Below are 20368 nucleotides of genomic sequence, written 5' to 3'. Positions count from 1 at the left end.
TGTGTCAAATATGAAAATATTTATATATTATATGATGACTTTTTTATTACAATATTTATAAGTATATCACATGCACTAGAAATCTATTTCACAAGCACCATATCAGCATGAGACTGGATTTAAATATAAATATAATATATAAAATATAGCTTTGCAACACAAGGATAACTACATTTAAATACATTAAACAAAGAATAACTGTCATTTTTTATTGTAACAATATTTCACAATATTACTGCTTTTACTGTATTTTAAAATAAAATAAAATGCAGCCTTGGTGAGCATGAGACAATCAAAAATCTTACCAAACCCAAACCTTTGAATAATATATAATCATGCATGCATGTATAATTTATTAGGTAATAAAATGCTATTTTTATAATAATAATGAATTATTAAATATAATAATACATTTACTGTAGTAACTTCTACATTTTCCTCATCACACTGAGTACTTCTAAGAACAGAGTCACAAAAGAAGCTGAAAGAATCAAGATTATGTCCATGTTCATATTTATTAAGATAAATCTGCTTTACAGTGTGAGGAATACAATCTGTTATTTCCTGTAACAAAAATAGTCATGATTACATTAACATGAAACAGAAACGAATAAAAGCCAAGATTCTCAATGGAATAAAAACACACCTTTAAATTACACCTTAAATATTTCACTTTATACTGTTCTCAACACTCACACCAAATTTTACTGAAAGCATTCAACCATGTATGGGCCAAAAGAGAATAAAAATGGAGGGGAATGAGGGGAAATGTGAGAGAAACTGAGTGACAGAAAGAGAGAAAGAACTGCCAACAGCATGTCTGTGCAAACTGAAGATGAATGCATAATGAGCCTCTGTACAGCAGCCTGAAAATTGCCTAAGCTTAACCTTTATTAACCCTTACTAATCTCAAACAGATTATTGTGTGTTATTACAGGTAGAAAGTCCTTTATCTCCCGTCAGGATGATTGAGATGCATCTCTGGTGTGTATGTCAAAAGGACAATCATTACCCAAAGGTGTAGTAGTGCCTGGATAGAAAAACAGATTAAGAAACATAAATAAACACAACCTTATCCAGCTTTTTCTTTAAACTTTAAATTCTTAATTGTAACTTTGAAGTATTCCTTAATGTGCTGTGTACTCACCATATAAATAATAACAAAAACCCTGGCCATGGGGTAACGTCTGAGAAAGATTCCTAGACGTATACTGAAGGAAAATATAAAAACACATTTTAATACTATTGGGGCACTTTAAAATACTTTTAGCAAACACACACAAAAAGGATTTCCAGAGGCTCAATTACCTGAAGCGGTCGATGGTGCTGGCCGCTTTACGAACCTTCCCATACACTCCTGTACCTGGTCCGTCTGCATCATTAAACAGGATTGGTGTGTTCCTCTGCCTAGCACCTATACACACAAAAACAGTCACAAACAATCATGTTGGGCTTCAAATGATCAAAAGTTAAATTTTTCTACACAAAAAAGCTAGAGTTTGAGTGGTTCGATTCAGCATTGATTTTATTATTAATATGAAAATTGTTTTACTCTGGTTTAATTATAATTTTAGACAACATTTAATTGATTTCAATGTGTTTATACTTTCAGTTTTAATTGTAGTTAATGATAATAATCTGGTTTGATTTTTTTTTTTTTTGTCAAATCATTCCTTCTGGAATTTCCCATCATGCAGTGCACTGACCTGGTCCCTCCATGGCAGCCATGTTGATGTTTGAGCTGCTGTTCTGACCACCCTGCAGGCTCTTCAGTTGCTGTTCCATTCTCTCCAGCTGAAAGACCAGAGAGTTTTTCTCTGTGCCAAGGGCCTCTAACATGGTCTGCTTCTGAATCAGTGTCTCTGTCAGCTGGTGCAGACGGCCCTCCAGCTCCCCCTGACTGCTGTTGCTCAGAGCCTTGTTGGTGAGCTTGCAGAGGAATTATAACATTCACAATAAATATTCAGAAAACTTGCAGCAGGTGCACAGGAGTTTTTTTTATAAAATATTTTATTATAAAACCTTAATTGCTATTCCTACATGGGTACCTGGTTTCTAAGCTTTTGGATCTCATCTTCTCTGTCTTTGATGCGGCCCTGAAGGGTGATTTTAGTGCGATGATGCTCTTCCTCAATGTACTGCAGTTCCTGCATTAAATGTATCAACATTTACTCATTATTCAGAATAATCTTTTTTTTTTTTTTAATAAAACAAGTGTAACAAACCACAATACTGTATACCCACTCTAAAAACTTGGATGTGCTATCTCAAGGTTTTTTTTGTTTTTTGTTTTTTTTCTCTCTCTTAATCATGTACCTGTTTGGATCTTTCCAGTTCTGCTTCCATTTCCTGTTTGGCTCTGATCTGCTGGGCATGTTGTTCCTGTACTTCTGCCAGCTGTTCTCTCCAGTTTTCGGTCTCTGTGAGTGCCTGGGTTTCCAGATCCTAGAGGAAACACAAGGAAAATCAAATATGCTGTGTGTGTTTGCAATGTCTGTTTGTCTGAGAGGGCCATGTAGGTTTGTTACAGCTGGCTAATAAAATCAAATATTCATGATTTATATTTGCAATGATTTTTAATACATGTTTAAAGAAAGGAAAAAAATGATTATTTGTTAATGTTTATTAATTAAAAATGTATCTTAAAAAAGATATAGATAACTGTTATTTATTAAAATGTATTACTATAGTGACACATATAACTGTAATATACATCCAATTTTGAGCTGTTAATTTAGTGTAGAATTACAAGATTTTTACCACTTATGGCCTTTATTTGCATAAAAAAAAACATATTTTGATCCTTCAGCCTTCAGAAATATAAATACAAACACTATGTATACATTCAAAAGGCTAAAAAATATCAGGATTTTAGGCCATATCAGCCAGCGTTTAACTCTACACTGAGATTTTGTAATCGTGCATGTGCACCTGTATCTCTGTTCGTAAGCTCTGTATTTGGGCCTGTAGCTTCTGAATCTCCTCTCTCTGTAGCTCTTTCTCATGACGGAGCTCTTCGAGTTCAACACCAGCCCCGGCCCCCTCCAGGACCTCCAGACCTGAGCCCTCCTTCAGACTGCTGATCAGCTTCTCCTTAGACTGGAGGAACAACAACCATGATCCTCCATACCATCATCAAACAGAGATAAAAAGTGACATGAAAATAAAGAAAGAATGAGACCTGTAATATGCGTGAGGCTTTGTTTTTGTAGTCTTGAAGCTCTTGTTTGGTGTACTCTGCTGCGGATCGGGCGCTCTTGACCTGTTGAAGTAGTTCCTCAGCTCTCTGTTTCTCTTCTGTCACCCGTCGCTCTGTGTTTGTTAATGACTCCGCCAACTGCTGCCGCTCGGACTCTACCTTCGCCAGTCGTGTTGCAAACTCACTCTGTGAGAAATGTTAAATGGCACGTGATTAAGATCTACCAGATCCATAGATGGAGTTTACCACATAAATCCTGGTTGATGCCAGTTTACTCACCTGTATCTGTCTGTAGCTCTCCTGTTCTCTCTTTACTGCTGCCTCTGCATCTCTTACTCTGTCCTGTAATGTCTGTAAAGCCTGAGACTGAAGACTGCTTCCCTCACTGTGATCCTGAAGAATCCTAAAACATAAAAAACAGCAAAAGAGGTTGGTTTATTCAGATAAGAGAAGAGCTTGTTTCCAACTAAACAAGAAGTGTTCTTCTGCTTCCGTGAATTGTCAAAGAAACCCACCTGACCCTCTCGCTCTGAGCCTCCTCCAGGGCAGAGCTTCGGGCCTTCAGTAGCTGATCTGCTTCGTCCAGTCGTACTTTAAGGACCGCCAGCTGACCATCTTTTGCAGACAGGGCTTCTGTGAGGTCATCAACCTGCGCCCTCAGCTCTCGAACCATGTGATCAACGCGAGACTGGTCAGAGTTCCACTTTTCAGCTCGAGCCCTAGAAAGGTTTACCTCTACAAAAGTAGAGGAATTGATCATTTAAGTTTTGTACTTCACAGCAGTGTTGTTATTGTTAATTAAAACTGAAACTATTAAAATTTGGTATTAAAGGTCCCGTTTTTCACGCTTTTTTGAAGCTTTGATTGTGTTTACAGTGTGCAATATAACGTGTTCATGTTTCGCGTGTAAAAAAACACAGTATTTTTCACACAATTCACCTATCTGTATACTGCTGTTTTCACTGTCATAAAAACGGGCTGATGACTTCCTTGTTCTATAAAGTCCCTCCTTCAGAAATACGTGATGAGTTCTGATTGTGCAAGTGGTTCCTGTGTTGTGATTCGACATCAGTTTAGGGCACGCGGCCCTCCTGAAACGCGATTGGGCTAGTTTTGGACTAGTTTTGAGAACAAGTGGGCAGGAGCATGTGCTGGAGATGTACTTATAATCACAGGATCGTTTTTACTGACGAGATGCACATGAAAATGGCATTTGATTTTTTTGCACAGCCCTAACATCTAGTTAACAAAGCTAAACAGCGTTGCCCTTTGTGTAATAAGTTACAGAAACTGTTAAACGCACCAACTTAAATAATAAAATACACTTACCGGTTGTGGTCCATAAACAACGCCTTCTCCAGACAAAGAGGGAACTGCTCCATCTTTCAAGAATAATCTTTGTGCGAATCCGGCATTAAACTGATTGAGATTGAGGAAGCTGTCCTCAGCAAAATGTGCTGCACATAGTTTTATATGTGGATTATAATTTTCGGGAACCGAGTTAAACATAAATTGTAACCATTAATCTCCAAGTACAGCGTCCCTGGGAAGCCCAAACAAAGGTGATTGGACTCCGAGATGAAAATAACAGCGTTTCGACGACATGGCGACAAACACAAACGCAACTCTTTCTCTTCTCCGTCTGAGCACAACAAGGCCACGCCCCCTTTTTTGTGTATTCCTGTGGGCGGAGGTTAGTCAAAAAACTGTTTTAGTGACGTCATTACTGCAGGAACAAGAGGGATGTAGTCCAAACGAGTCGTTTTTTGCAGGCGAATTCTGTTAAATAAAATATCTCGCTTGGCATTGAACTTTGAGCTTTAGAATTTTACAGATATTATTTATACTCTAACAACAACATTACACACTTACTAAAGTTTAAAACATGGGATCACGAAGAACGGGACCTTTAATTGAAATAACATCTGAAATAAAATAAATATTAGATGAAAAAGTTGAATTGTTACACTGAAAGAAATTGTTTAGGTTGAAGTAATTAAACCTGATAAAACCTGAAATAAAAAATAGATGAAATCTAAATAGAAATAGAAAAAAGTATGTAAAATGAGAAAAAAACATAACAAAATAATTACATTAAAATGAAAACTGAAATTATAAAAATTGAAATGTTAATAAATACTAACAGTATGTATTTTACTCAAAACACATGGCTCACCTTCCTGCATGTTTTTAGCTCTCTGGATTAGAGAGGCCATTTCCTGGTTGAGAGAAGAGACTTCATTGCGTAAAAGCTGGTTCTCGAGACGAAGGTTGGAGATCACCTGCTCTTGACCCTGTTGCTGCTGCTGAAGCTCTTGAGGTGGGACCTCCAGCACTGGCTGGGCCTCTGCAGGAACATCCAGCCCTGGATTCAAACTCTCATGAACATCAGCTGGACGGAACATATAAAATAAGAAAGTTCAAAGAGGATGAACTACATGTTATTAAAACAGTAGTAAAGGTGTGTATCTCTGAACAGTAGAACACTGTTAAATGCAAACTTTAACAGATCATAAAATCAATATAAATTTTTCATACTGTAACACTGTGATGCATTTTTAGCATTAAAGTTATTGATTTTTGTTTTTAAATTATATATTTGCAAATTGTTAAAAATAGTATCCATGTCATTTTATTATCAGTGATTTACTATTATATCTTTTGTTAATATTTCGATTTTGTATTTTAGTATTTTTATTAGCAATTTCTTTTATTTAGTATTTTTATTTAGCAGTTTAGTTTTAGTACAATTGCTGGTGGGGTTTTGTTTATGTCTATATAGTTTTTTTATTATTATTTATCAGTTGTAGTTTATGGAGTTATTTTACTACTTTACATCAAAGTAAACAAAAATGAAAAATACTGCCTTGGCAATTAAATAACATTTAAGTTTGCTCCCATTTTATCTTTTTTTGCCATTTCATGTCAAACAAAGATTCAATAAATGCATTTAATTAAAATTTATCAGACACACCAAAAAAATCTAGACAATTCTGCATACACAAACCATCTCTATAAAAATTTATTTAACTGTACTTCCAAGACAAAATAATATAAATATTATACATATTTGTCATTTTTGGGAGCAAAGCAAAAGTTGTTAACCTGCATTGATATAAAAAAATTAAAATAGGCCAAATTTATTGCTCTCAGATCATTGCAATGACCCAAATGATGTATGTTTTGTACCTTGGCTTTGGTCTCTGGAGCCATCCTCTGTTTTAACGCTGTGTGAGCTGTTTGAGAGAGAGCTGTGGCTGGAATTTCTGGACAGGCCCTGGGTTGACGATGGGGTTGAAGTAACAGAGGGGCCCATCTGCAGGTCACCAGCCAAAGAAATAGGGGCCGTCTGGGTCTGAGCTGACCCACCTGATGGACCCAAAACTTTAGACACAGTTTCTCTTCGGACCTCCTTTCTTTCACTCTGCGGTGGGTCCGAACTATTCAAGAAGTCAAAGAGCAAATCATCATTTACTTCTGGCTTTTTGGGTCGCACAAAGTTGGATGTTGCCTTGTTGCTAGATCCCAAAGGCATAGTGCTGGAGACATTAGCTGTACCGGCCAAAACCGTGGCTTTGGATTTCTTTATGTTCCCAGCCACTGCAGAGATGAAGGCTGAAGTTCCATGGGATGAGGAGGAGATCTGTGAGTCCCTGTTCTGTTGGGATGAGCTGTAAGCCGCAGAGTCGTACTGGATCGAATCTGTGCTGTCAGGGCTGTTGAAGGACAGGGAGGAATTCTGAGTGCTTTTAGTCAAAGCGGTGGCTGCACCCTGGTCCACTTTATTGAGGAAGTCCTCTGCCTTCCCAGCAAAATCAACAAACCAAGACATCCTGAGATCTTCTGGAAATGAAAACATGCATGCAGAGATTAAAGTGATGACATGATTTGCGTTACACTAGTGTCTTGCAATGAACAACTTAACTAAATTTTTTGTGCATTTAAGTTGTAATTTCCCATTTATTATTAGAAAAACAGATCATTTTCGAACCTGAGAGACCAACACTGAAGAGTCATATCTGTAATATTTGACTTCAATGCAAACACAAACTGAAAACAAAACCCATCCCTTAAAGTATACTTCAGATCCAGTTTATAACCTCCTCAGTAAACATGAATTCGTATAGTCTCGAACATGAAAACACTTATAAATGTTATATCAATTTATTATAATAAGCATATTCCAGCAATAATTATTCATCTGTAGTTGACATTTCTTTAAAGTTCTCCCTGATGAATGTTTGTTTACATATTGCATCTAAATCCATTTAACACGGTGTATTTACACAAAACTGACATCTGTCACTTTTAAATTACTATCCGCTACACTTCGACTAATTATCGATTAAAATTGCACTTGTTAATTTGTAGTGTAAATCCACTAAAACATGACAGAAACGTTACAGTGCTAGCCATAACATGGTCAGCTGCACGTCTTCTGCCCAATAACTGCATTTAAGGTCATATGTTTGTACCTGAAGGGGCTCTCGATCTCTCAGAAAGCGGTAAGAAAATCTTGCATAGGGATGTTTGGGAGGATTTCAGGGGAAATTGTGTTTACCCGTCCCTTGATCGTTTATCGGTGTCTGTTTTTATCCTGGTACTCATACTGATCCAGACCGACGTGGACCAGGAACCATGCCAGGAACTACACGAAGGACCCATAACAGTGCGCCCTGCACACTGCCCGATTAGAAAAGGTTAAATCATGTTGCTGTGCCTGATTGTAATTGGGTCAGTACTCTTTTATAATAATATTATATAATGTAATATATCTCTATGCCCTAAATGTAATATATCTATGTATGTTGATATGAGAGATAAACTCATAATTTCAAAGCATGGAAATCATATTCATTCAAAATCTATTAATTTGGATATTAATAGAATATATGGTAAATATTTGACTAATTTGACATTTCTTCTGCAGACTTCTAATATGAAAAACTAGAAATTTCTTCAAAATATTTTCAGTGTATATGGTTTCTCTAATCAAAATGTCTCAAACAAAACATTTACGAAGGATATCTACATTGGTAATTATTTATAGGATTTTAGTGCATTCTTAATATCATCCAATTAATCTTATATTTCTTTTCTAGCACAACATAGTTACTTAATGACACCATCCTCCAATAATTCACATCTTTTTTGTTCAGAAAACAGCAGTACAAACATGAGCAAGTATTTTCAATGCATGTAATGAATTATGTGGTATAAGTAGGTTGTTGGGTCTTAAATCTGGTAAATACAAAAAGTTTTTAAAAGTTATAGAGATTAAAGGATACAGAAAAAAATTAAATGACCCAAATATTTCAATAAGTCATCTGTAAACTAAATGTCTTTTGATAATTTAAACTAAAAGAGCTGTCTGAATAGTAAACACACAAAAACATGAGTTATGAAAAAGTTCCTCCTTTATTCAGTCGAACTCACTCAAGATCGCTTATTTACAAGGCATGCCACAACGATACGAGAACGGACTAAAAGACTTCATCAATAATTAATGGTCATTAACACTTACATCAGCTCTGAGGGAGACAGAGAGATATGGAAGGGAAAAAAAGAGCATTAAAAACAAAATGATACATCAATTCTCAAAGTTTTCTTGTCCATGGCAGACACATTTATTTGATCATTGTCTTACATGAAACAAATGTTTATATTTAGGGAGTGTGATGTCATTGCAGACTCCTTCTCTGATTGGTCGACTCCTCCGCCTCTAAACCAGCAAGCAGAGTTAAACCGGGCTGTCTTAGCAACCCAGGGGGGGGGGGGGGAGAAAATGCTTGTTTAAAAACTTCAGAGCGTTTTCAGGCGAAACGAGGGAGCGAGGCAGACCCAATCACATTACTGACAACTAATTACAACTTTCCAAAAAAAAAATTAAAAAAAAATAAAAACGATTTGTGTTGTCTTTTTTAATAGTGTCCTTTTGAGATAGTCAAGCTTGGATATAAAAGGGACGTTTCTGAGAGGGAGAAAATATGCTGAATACACTGGTACGAAAAGGAGAATCAGAGGTAATGCATTTCTGTTCTCACGTCTGCACACGCCGTAAATAACGCAGAGGACTTTTCATCTCTCAAAAAGTGACCCTTTGCAGGAAAAGACCTGAAAGTTATCATTATTCATCAATATTTCCTCTTACAAACATGTGAAAGACACACACACACTCACACAGTCTCAGACACACTCAGTCTTAAAGGTATGCACTTATTCCTTTTCTTTATACACTTTCTCTCACACACACACACACACACACACACACACTTTCCCACACACACTCACACACACAGGGGTGGCCGCAGCTGTTGACCTCTGGCACAGGTGTCCAATCATGCAGGAGAGGATTAAAAAAATGTAGGTCAGATGAGTCCTCGTCTCTTCTTGTAGTCCTCCAGGTTGAGAGATCGGCGTGGTGCCCCGTCTTTAACAGGTAATGCATTTGAACTCACTGACAAAGACTTTGCTTCTGTGGATGATTGAAATTGTCAAATTTAAGACACAGATCATAGGATCAGAATCATATACACATCTGTTCAAAAGTTAGGGGTCTGAAAATGGTCATAGTTTACTATATTACTACCATTTCAAATAACTTTTCTATTATTATATATATAATAAAACAATTTATTCTTGTGAAGGTAAAGTTGATTTTTCAGCATCATTACTCCAGTCTTTAGAGTCACATGATCCTTTAGAAATCATACTAATATATTGATTTGATTCTCAATAAACAAATGTAAAAATGATCCTTTTTCAAGACTCTTTTCTAAAGAGAAATTCAAAAGAACAGAATTTATAAATTATAAATGGTTTCACTGTCACTTTTGATCAATTTAACATGTTCTTGCTGAACAAACATATCCAGTTCTTTAAAAAAAAATGCATTGCACTGCATAATTGTGCTAAAATCGAATATGGCTATCAGATCTGAGACAAACTTACCAGCATTAGGAACCTGCAGGTCAATTTTGACATCAAAGTCATGAACTTTAAAAAGGTCCTCTGAGAGGTCACTGGTTGGCCTAGTAACGTCTTTGTCTTTCTGGCTAGGCTGGCCCTGCATAATAAACAAATTAAGCAAGTGAATTCTGGGTCAGAACAGGATCATGTTGCTGTGGGCATGTTTGTGTTTGTGTGTGTTACCTGTTTATTAGCCTGCTGGCTGTTGTCTTGGCCTGAGCCGGAACCGTACTTCTGGTTGAGATGAGCCAAAATCGCGGCATGGACTGAGGGATCTCTCGCCTGAGGAAGAAAGTGTTTTTAAATGACCAAAAAAGGATGAGCTAAAAAACAACAGAAAACAGAAAAACGGCTCACATTGGACACCATAGTTGGTTTACACTGCCTTCTGGTGAACGGATCCATCTGCTGGTTCTTCGAGTTCTGACCCTCTGCCTGAAAAACAACCAAGTAATTTAAGATTCCAGCATGTTCCTTAGTAGATTAACAGCTCAAAACTAAATAAATATTGACAGGAACACTTACCACCAATGCCTTCTCAGACTCCACAATGTTCCAACTCCTATTCCTCTGGTTGATATAGCTGGAAAAGAAAAAACAATTATGAAGAGGACAGGTTAGAGTTTAAAAAAAAAAAAATTATATGTATATATATATATATAAATTAACTTATTCAGCAAGACCACACCAAATTGATCAAAAGTAACAGTAAATACAGTTATAATGTTACAAAAGATTTCAATTTCGAAAATAATATTTTCATATTAATTGATTTCAACATTGATAATAATAAATGTTTCTTGTGCACCAAATCAGCTTTTTATGATTTCTGAAGGATCACGTGACACTGAAGACTGCAGTAATGACTTCTAGAAATTCAGCTTTGAATCACAGAAAAAACAATATATTTTAAAATGTATTTTTTAAAAAGCAGTTGTAGTGTATGTGTGTGTCTGACCTGATGGCAGAGATATTTTTGGTTCTCTGTCGGTCAAGTGCTTCTGCCCTCTCCTCCAGTTCATTCAACTGACCTTGCAGTACTTTTACCTTCTCTCCATCACCACTCTCCTCAGCCATGGCCTACACACACAAATTACACCTGATTAGCATGAGATCACAAATACACACATAAACAAACACACCAAATAAGGGCATATCTACTTCTGTTGTGTTACATCACAAACATTACAACCTTCTCTTTGAGAAGTTGCGTTTTCTTCATGGCGTAGTTTGGTGGAGCCTTTCTGAATCTGTCTTTTTCTTTGACAATCTGTAATAATAATAATAATAAAATAAAAAAAATAAAAAAATCCACATTGTACACTGGTAAAACTGACAACCATCAAATATCCTATATTAAAGACAGTATGAAATGATGTCACTGGGACGTACATCCTCAATGTCTTTGTCATTGAATTTGTAGTTGACCGCCTCCTTGATGGACTGCTCTTTTTTGGCAATCTCATCCAGAGTAGGAAACTGCATTCCTGCTGATATCATCTATGGGGCGACAACAAAGTTACTACTTGTCATGCAATCCCATAATGCCATAGGCTGACTGCCTAAAATGCAACTGCATGAAACTTACCGCCTCCTTCCATTTCATGAATTCACTTTCAGTGAAATCCTGATTGGACACAAACTCAAGTCTGAAGACTCGCATGTCATTTCCATGTCTGCAAACATGACACATTACATAAGTGGTGGAAGACTTAGAGATTAATGCATATATAATCGGTTTTCTTTTGCAAACATACCGGAGCTGAAGGCCTTTATTTGTCCGTGTGGACCCCAACTGATAAACCTTAGCCGTCTCCACCACATCAGTGATTTCAGCCACCTGCAGGAGTTCATTTCAGAAACTGTCAATCAATAACTCAGAATATTGAATCCTGTTTCTTAAAATGTGTGCTTTCAGGCTGCAATTGCTGCTAGAGATGTTTATAAAATGAAAGGGACTATACATTTTTCACTGACCCGATAAACAGGCTTGCTGCTGCTGTTTCCAATGCCAATTCGAACAAAACAACCAGTGACAGTTTTAGCAAAGAATGGCATGTGACACCAGCGCTCCAGCTTGTGCCGGGACAGCCGAATCCGATTCAGTTCATCTGGTAATGACACTGGCTGGGACTTGGGCGGAGCCTCTTCTTTCCTAAAATACAGGTGCATAGTTCATAAATGCTGTATTACACTATATTTCTTTAATACTGTTTTCCCAAAAAATCTCCTGTTTTTAACATTGATAATAAACCTGAAATTATTTTTTTTATTACTTTTTTTTTTTTTTTTTAAGAACACACACACAGTATATATTTAGAAAATATTTACACATATTTATTTATATTCATATACTGGGAGAAAACCGGTAGTTCTATGAAAAAATCAGACATTTCATAACATCATAACATCTCTGCAAATATTCAACTTTAAGTCTGGTAGTCGAATCAGGCTCCTCCTATCGAAGCAAAAAATCTTCGACTATTCGGGGTCACCCCTAGTAAGAAGGTTAATGTATTGTCTAAATACTTACTCCTCCTCTTCATCAAAAGATGACGACCTTGAGCTGCGATCACTCTTTACTGAAGACTTGTCATCATCATCTTCCTCCTCCTCTTCATCATCAGAGTAGACCTCACTTGTCTTCAGTGGCTGCCTTTTGGCTAGGAGCTCAGCTGAAATGTCAGAGGTTACAGATCAGACACTAGCAACTCTTGCTGTGGATTACTAATTTTTGCAAAGGACACTTTATTCTACTTATTATTATTTTATTTTTTTAAGAATAGTGATACGTTAAGTAATTAATCATACCAGTTCTGTTTTTCCTCTTCTCTCTTTCTGCTTTTAGCTCTTCCATGGCCTGTGACTTCTTGTCCAGCTTTTCGTCCCTCTTGATCCGTCTCTCTTTGTTATGGGACATCACCTACATGAATAGACAGAGAAAACACGAATATCACACCATATTTGTGTTTATATTTTAGGAAAGACTAATCGGCTACACAGTTTACTTACCACCTGAGTGTCGGGGACCTGAGACAGTTTTCTCTTCTCTTGCTCCTCCTCCTGTTTCTTCTTCTTTTCTTCCTTTTCCTTCTTCTTTGCCGTTTTCAGCTTTTGTTTGATTTCAAACCTTATTGGTACAAATACATAGGCTATTAATTGACAAGCACAATTATTTCAATTCTGCTATCATTCTTAGCTAGATTTAAATTATTTCTGCACAGAACAGAACCAGTGTTGATATTGTAAAGTAAAATTAAAACTATAATTTTCAGTCATTTTCAGCTTTATAAAAAACAACACACATAACGATTACTAAAACCTAAGCTAAAATTAACGTTGACATTTAAAAATAAAGGCTAATTCAAAATATTAACAAATACTAATAGTATATAAATATAGTAATAATAAAATAATATTGAATACAACATTGTGAAAAAGGCTATAATTAATTACTAGTTGAGATAACCCTTTCTTAAAAAAAAAAAGTCATATAGACTAATTTTTCAGTCCCACCTTTCCTTAGAAGTACGTTAAGACCTATAAATTCAGACCTTGGTTACTCAAGATATGAGCTTTGAAATTCTTCTCACCTCCTCTTGAGGACTTCTCTCTTCTCTATACGGTTAAACAGCTCCTGTTCTCTTTCTTTTTCCGTCATCTGCTCCAGTCGGGCCCTGTCCTCCTCATCCCCCATTAAATCATCTCCATAACCGTCCCGGAAAACCTCATCCTCTGATGACGAGTCAGAATCTGAGCTGGAGGATGAGCTGTTACTGTCAGAGTCTGACACCTCACCTTAAAAAAAAACGTAGAGCAGGGAGAAACAACTTTACTATTCCAGTTTCTGGTGTTGTATTGGGAAACACAGCATTACAGAATCCAAATCGCTGCCTTACCCTCCTCTGGAGCCGAGCTCTCTGCTGAACTGTCTCCATTTGAGCTGCCGGATGAAGCCGCCTTGCCCTTTCTTTTCTTGACTGTGTTCTTCTTTTCAGGCCCTTTGCTAGGCTTCCCTTTCTTTTTGGTTTTAGTGCCTCCGACAGTCCACTAACAGATCAATAACAGTAACACATTAAATTTACAAACACCATTTAACATGGACACTAATGATTTCTTTCAGAATAAACTCCCCCAGTCAGACACTGATTGCCACTGAAATGATCAAAACCTAAAATGACAATCTGTTTATTAGTTAAGGAGTTACTATTAAAATGGGTCATATGATGCGTTTAAGTTTTCCTTTCTCTTTGGAGTGTTACAAGCTCTTGGTGCATAAAGAAGGTCTGTAAAGTTGCAGAGACTCATGTCTCAAACCCAAAGAGAAATTCTTTATAAAAGTTAAGACTCGTCCATGCCCCACTAAAATGCCTCTATTAAACACGCCCCTAAATCTACGTCACAATGTGGGAAGATTTGCATAATGTGCCCAAATGTTCACGCAAAAAAAGGCGGCGTAACCTCGCTGATTCTCACTGTTGCCGCTGGTGCCATGTTGTGGAGACACTGTTTCATTGTGAAAGCAAAACTACTTTGTTTAGCCTTCCAAAAGACGACACAACTAGAAATCAGTGGTTTGGTCATATTTACAGTGAAGTAAACTTCAACAGATTTCCCCTGCTCACGGAGTATGGAGCAATTAACACTGTGTAGAGACCATATCAATGGTAACACAGCTCATGCACGGAGCTCAATTTTAATGAGATGATTATCTGAATCAGGGGTGTTAAAGAGGGCGAAGACAGGGAATTGAGAACCGCTGGTGTAGAGTAGTGCTTGTTGTTTTTCGTTTGTCCAAACAAAAATGCAGACGTGGTTTTATGTTTACGAGGAGCGATACAATGCGTAAAAACACAGTATAAAGCCCAGATTTTAAAAGTCCTTTATGATTGTACTTGTCAGACTGTACGAAGTGACAGTTGTCATTAATGTCAGACTGTACGACAGTCAAGACACGTTAAAAACAGCTGCGTTCAAGAATACTCATCCTAAGTTCTACATTATTAATCCATACACGTTCAGTGACTGTGAGCTGCATTGCACGTGGGGCTGTAATGTTGGCTATCATGAAAAGTATATGAAAGGCGGCAACGCCGGCATATTTATGCAGAATAGTGCAAGCAGCACTACACACCCACATGAAACAGCAGCGCAACCGGTGTTTATCATAGCAAAGGCAACGAATCCTGAATTCCAGCGGTGGACGTGAGTGCTGGAGTTTATGCGGTTGGAAGAAATGTCTAGCATTAATTCTGATCATAACTTGTCTTGAAAAATTAAGCTAGTTTGACATTCGTCGTAGGAAATGTCACACTGCAGGACTGTGCAGCAAATCTTCTGACACTGCCAGAAGTTTGTCAGAGCTAAAATTTTATCGCAAAGGCTGTCAGTGAACAACTGATTTTAGCCTAGAATAATAGGAATCTTTTAGGATTTTACTCTGACGACAAAATCGTGGCCAAAATCACGGTGTGAGCCAGGCTTAAGTCATTATAATCAGTAATTATGTCCCCACTGGATGAAACAAATGGCTTGTTTGTAATGGGTTTTATTGTTTTTGTCTTAACGCTGGTGTTCTGACCAGGACATGCCATAACAGTATATGTTGAGGGGCGTAACGTTTCCATCACGCACTTGAGGCATTCAGCCAATCACAACACATGACAGTTCGCCAACCAGAGCACACCTCGCTTTTCAGACCGATGAGCTTTGTAAAAAAAATATGCGTTTCAGAAAGGCAGGGCATAAAAGAGAAACAGTAATGTACAGTAGTGGTCGACCGATATATTGCCAAGGCCGATAAATTTTTCTGTTTGGCTTCTGTTTTATTTTGACGGCGCAGAGAGCAGCAGCATCTGAACACACAGTGCTCAAACTCTCTCTATTATTCGTCGTCTTTAACAGTTCTGTCTGATATGGATAGAAGTCTGTCTAATAATCAGACAGAACAGTTAAACAAAGGAATTATTGTATACAGAAAGTATTATAACGATTGCTTTTATATTAGGCCTATTAGTAATAGAAAGTCAAACATTATAATACTTTCTCGTTTGGTGTCAGCATTAAGCAAATATGCATCCAGCATGATCATGTGTTCTCTGCGTGACAGTCGGTCTGTGTGAAATAAATGCTTTAAATTTTAAACTCGTGATTTAAAATTATGCTGCACTTTATGCTTTTGCCCACTGTCGTATTCATGTCATTTTCACTGTGTGCTGTATGTTAAAATGAGTGTTACTCTGGCTTTATTTTAAAAATATGATTCCCAATGCACACAAACTTCCCAGAATACCGAGTGCCTTGTTGGTTACAGTGTTTACATTCTTTTTAATTCTATTTTTATTCAATATTTATTTGTACAAATCTGTCTCTCATGTTTCTTTTGAACATTTATATTTTAATCCATTGTCAAATGATTTCAAATTTCTTAAATATTCATATTTTTTTTAATTATATCTGCTTTATATCGGCCTCCCTGCTTTCCAAGATATCGGCAGTCAAAAAAACACACATCGGTCGACCACTAATGTACAGTATGTGGAAAATAACCTTAAACCACATTAACGCATTTCATTACACCAAATACACAAAATAATGTTCTTTTTAGCAACATCATATGACCCTTTTAACCCTCTGGAGTCTAAGGGTATTTTTGGGGCCTGGAGAAGTTTTGTCATGCCTTGACATTTGTGCTTTTTTCAGTTTCTTATAAATATCTAAATGGGTAAAGACTAATCTCACTGTAATCAGCACAAACTGGGCTGTAATAATATGTGAAATGCATGTATGTACATGATTGTGTTTTTGAGAAAAAAAATATTATGCGTGGTTAGTGAAAAACTAAAAATGTTAAAACGCTTGAATAAGGCAAAAAAACACATAAAGAACAATGGTTCCCGGGATTTTTGAGAACTGGAGCTTGTAACCTAGAATTTTTCTTTCTAAATGATGTGAAAATCATCTTGTTTACTCACTCACAGAAAACAATATATTGATTTAAATTTTCTAAGACACTTTTTGTTGGTAAAAGTCATATGCGAGTAGGCGTCAACTACCATAAATATCATTGTGATTTACACCTGAGAAGACAAAGGGCCGCATAATGAGCTGCATAATGAGCCATTCAGTCATCTGTGCCACTGTGAGTGAGGAGTTACAAGAGAGAATGTGAGAACAAAATAAATGACCACAACATCCTGAAATGTAGAAATGTGCTTTCTCATAATACCAGCTTATACATGAAATAACCTTCAGTGAGAAAAATAAAATAGCAAGCCTCAGGTTGTCGAATAAGTTTACCCTACAAATGGCAATACTTTTCCATATCATACAGTATGCAAAAAAAAAAAACAGCACAACAAAAGAGCAGTATGTCCGAATTAACAATATGCGAAAGTACCCAAGTAACTATTTCCGAGCATATATTCTATATTCTGAAGTGCACATTCAATGGACACAAACAATATCCCAAGAGGCCACGGGAGAGAATTTATAAATGCCAGTGAAGTGACGGAACTGATGCTGGTAGGTCACATGACAATAACAACATTGGGGATTTAGTACATCTGAATTTCATTCATACAATCCATGTTTATGCTATATAAAACATACTTTTTAAATGATTTTAAAGTTTGTTCATATTCAAATGTAGTACCTACTCAGACGGTATGCAATTCATATGCAAAAATGGTAAGGTGCTGATTAAATGATTTAGCAGGCATCCTGGAATACCATTAGTATTATTTGTATTACCATGCAGCAAAACTGTGATGGTAATTTAGTGCATAGTCCTTTTATTTGTGAAGTAATGTGATATGACCCAAAAAAATAGCACCAACATTTAATAATAGAAAGGCTTTATACCTCATCATCACTGTCTGATGTCTCAGAATCTGTGGAGGCGGCAGGTTTACTAACAGGCTCTTCCTGTTCATCAGAATCCACACGCTTTCTCTTGGCAAGAGACAGCAGCTCCTGCAAAAGCAGAGGAAGATTGACAGTTACAATTCTTTTCTTTAAAAAAAAAAAGAAAAAAAAAAGAAATTGCTCAAGCTTTCATAATAGAATCTATCCTCCACCACAAAATATTGCTTTATGCTTGTAGAGGCATGTGTTGTGGCAGAAATAATGCTGTACAGCTGTTATGAAGAACAAAGGCAGTTCTACTATTATTTTAATGAAGCTGAATAGTGCCTGCCAGGGTGTCTGCTTATGTGCTAATTTTATTCTGAAGAACTAGAATACATAACACAGAGGGATTTGGGATAGCTATAATCCATAACTCTCAATAACAAGCTAATATATGGCTAAACAGAATCTAATGCACAGACAGATGTCAAACTCCACTGGGCATGGGGTTTTAGTCCAATTATGACCCGTGTTTGAGAGAAATGTTACTTATTGAATCTGTTAGGATTCATAACATTTCAGCTTTTCACTTTTGAACTACTCAGCATATCATATGCATGCAATCTCAAGTGCATGAAACACAGTGATCAGACTGCTGTTAGTGTTTGGCTCTGTTTGTCTGCTAGCTGGCTAGCTCTGTAATTTGTCAACACTACTGAAATGAAAATGAAACAAACAGGTTGTTGAGATGTGTACTAGAGAGTACAGCCTATAGGGGGTGTATAATGGTTCAAATATATTTGTTCACCATACACAAGGTTTTTTTTTTTTTAAATAGGGCCCGGGGACTCCAGGAGGCCGCAAGGGAGTGCTAGGGTTTCTAAAGTTTAATAATAATAAAAATAATTAATAGAATGAAAATATGCAAATTATAGAAGACTATAAGAAGCAAATAACTTTATTAAAAACAAAAAAATACAATAAAATAACAGTTTGATTTGTATATTAGATCAAATTAGATTCTAATAAATAAAAAATTATTAAAATATTTAAGAAACAAACAGACAAAAATAAACAGTACAGTACTATGACAGTAGAAGCAGAACTTAAAAGAAGCCAAATATTTTCTAAAGTATGTTTTAAACCTTTCAAAAAATTGTATTTATGTATTTGTATATTTATTTACAATATAAATTGGGTCTTTATACAAGAAACTATACAGATGCATTTTATATTTTATGATAGTGGTCCCTCACACACATCCCCTCACATGTTCATGGACTTTTTCACAAGACTGTGATGATGCATCATCATCGTAAATCCTATTAAGTTTTGTATATTTAGATTTTTTTTTTATGTATATACATTTATAACACTATACTTTGTATTGTATCACCTTTTGAAAATCATGAAAACACTATTGTGGCATTATTAATTCAAATTCATAACTGAACTTTGCTTTAATCAGCGCAATTCAAATTATTTATTCTTTGTATTATGGGATGTTTAAAACTTTAGAAAGAAAGGCCAACTGACCAAAAACAATGGTCAATTGGCCATTAGCCATTTTCAGCACATCATAAAACACATCTGGTTTGAACTCTTTTGATAAAACAGTGAATTGTATGATTATGTCCCCATATTCTTATTTTCACGTATCATGTGACTTAATTGCCCAATTAAAAAGCTGCTTTCTGGGACGTGTTTTAGAATCTTCAGTCCGCTCTAGTCTCTCATCATATTTCTACAGCTACAACCGAAATAGAAGTTTAGCCGCGGCGCTGTGACGTCATGAAGCTGAAAAGGTTCTAAACCAAACGCACGCGGCCACTTTTGGAAAGCCGAATTACCCGCGTTCTGCAGGTGGCCACAAAAAGCACGTTAAATATGCAAAAATCAGGTGCAATTGTCTAAAAAACAACACGACGCCACAATATAGGCCCTTGCTAACCAGCTAGCTTTCCCACATCACTTAGCGTTGGACTTCAACACACATATACTGTTCTGACACCTTAGTGCCTCAGCGATCGGTAAACAGCGAGGTTTTTGGATCACATTCACGATATTCCTACCTGATCCAAATTATCATCGCTTGCACTATCCTCCGAGTCAGAGTCAATCACGACCCGACCTTTCCGTTTCTTTACATTCACCATGGTTAGCTGCCTGGCTCCCCTGTGTGTGTGTGTTTAAACAGCAGCGCCGCACTCCTCCGCACAAAGGCGCTAGAACTATACTACGCATGCGCACACGTTACCCCAATAAACATTGACTACACATACAGGATCAGAAATCCCCAGTATCTAATAATGATGTATTATCTGTACACATACATTTGGCGAAAATTATAAT

General features: G+C 36.6%; 2 protein-coding genes across 3 annotated transcripts; both read right to left on the bottom strand.

The window, feature by feature from the left end:
• Window positions 1-496: 496 nt before the first annotated feature.
• On the bottom strand, window positions 497-7842 carry LOC132156919 (golgin subfamily A member 5). Of its 2 annotated transcripts, none has more exons than XM_059565997.1 (13): window positions 7675-7842; window positions 6389-7042; window positions 5376-5591; window positions 3715-3934; window positions 3479-3602; window positions 3182-3385; window positions 2932-3099; window positions 2317-2445; window positions 2049-2147; window positions 1707-1929; window positions 1309-1414; window positions 1148-1211; window positions 497-1030 (listed from the first exon to the last, which is right to left on the bottom strand). In XM_059565997.1, the coding sequence occupies exons 2-13, from the start codon at window positions 7029-7031 to the stop codon at window positions 950-952; spliced, it is 2277 nt and encodes a 758-aa protein (XP_059421980.1). In that variant the 5' UTR covers window positions 7032-7042; window positions 7675-7842; the 3' UTR covers window positions 497-949. The 2 variants fall into 2 exon arrangements, with proteins under 2 accessions (XP_059421980.1, XP_059421981.1); XM_059565998.1 differs by having other exon boundaries at window positions 5376-5564.
• Window positions 7843-8598: 756 nt separating this feature from the next.
• LOC132156918 (RNA polymerase-associated protein RTF1 homolog) lies at window positions 8599-20248 on the bottom strand. The gene is made up of 18 exons (XM_059565996.1): window positions 20089-20248; window positions 18032-18142; window positions 14068-14218; window positions 13762-13966; window positions 13181-13298; window positions 12980-13091; window positions 12702-12843; window positions 12146-12323; window positions 11926-12008; window positions 11757-11844; window positions 11561-11668; window positions 11361-11438; window positions 11127-11248; window positions 10694-10751; window positions 10526-10603; window positions 10352-10450; window positions 10151-10265; window positions 8599-9674 (listed from the first exon to the last, which is right to left on the bottom strand). The coding sequence occupies exons 1-18, from the start codon at window positions 20170-20172 to the stop codon at window positions 9568-9570; spliced, it is 2037 nt and encodes a 678-aa protein (XP_059421979.1). The 5' UTR covers window positions 20173-20248; the 3' UTR covers window positions 8599-9567.
• Between the last annotated feature and the right edge of the window lie 120 nt (window positions 20249-20368).

The sequence above is a fragment of the Carassius carassius genome, chromosome 14 (genome assembly GCF_963082965.1).
Source record: "Carassius carassius chromosome 14, fCarCar2.1, whole genome shotgun sequence".
Classification (NCBI taxonomy): Eukaryota; Metazoa; Chordata; class Actinopteri; order Cypriniformes; family Cyprinidae; genus Carassius; species Carassius carassius.
Note: the sequence above shows the minus strand (reverse complement) of the source record. Positions and strands in the feature narration are given on the sequence as shown.

Excerpts from the sequence above, each read along its gene's own strand:
- LOC132156919 (XM_059565997.1), bottom strand. The coding sequence starts at position 7,031 with ATGTCTTGGTTTGTTGATTTTGCTGGGAAGGCAGAGGACTTCCTCAAT. Across the intron at positions 3,603-3,714 it reads GCTCAGAGCGAGAGGGTCAG|GATTCTTCAGGATCACAGTG; the intron begins GTGGGTTTCTTT and ends TTTATGTTTTAG. Across the intron at positions 3,386-3,478 it reads AGAGCTACAGACAGATACAG|AGTGAGTTTGCAACACGACT; the intron begins GTGAGTAAACTG and ends CATTTCTCACAG.
- LOC132156918 (XM_059565996.1), bottom strand. The coding sequence starts at position 20,172 with ATGGTGAATGTAAAGAAACGGAAAGGTCGGGTCGTGATTGACTCTGAC. Across the intron at positions 12,844-12,979 it reads GAAGAGGAAAAACAGAACTG|CTGAGCTCCTAGCCAAAAGG; the intron begins GTATGATTAATT and ends CTGACATTTCAG. Across the intron at positions 12,324-12,701 it reads TCTTTTGATGAAGAGGAGGA|GAAAGAAGAGGCTCCGCCCA; the intron begins GTAAGTATTTAG and ends CCTGTATTTTAG.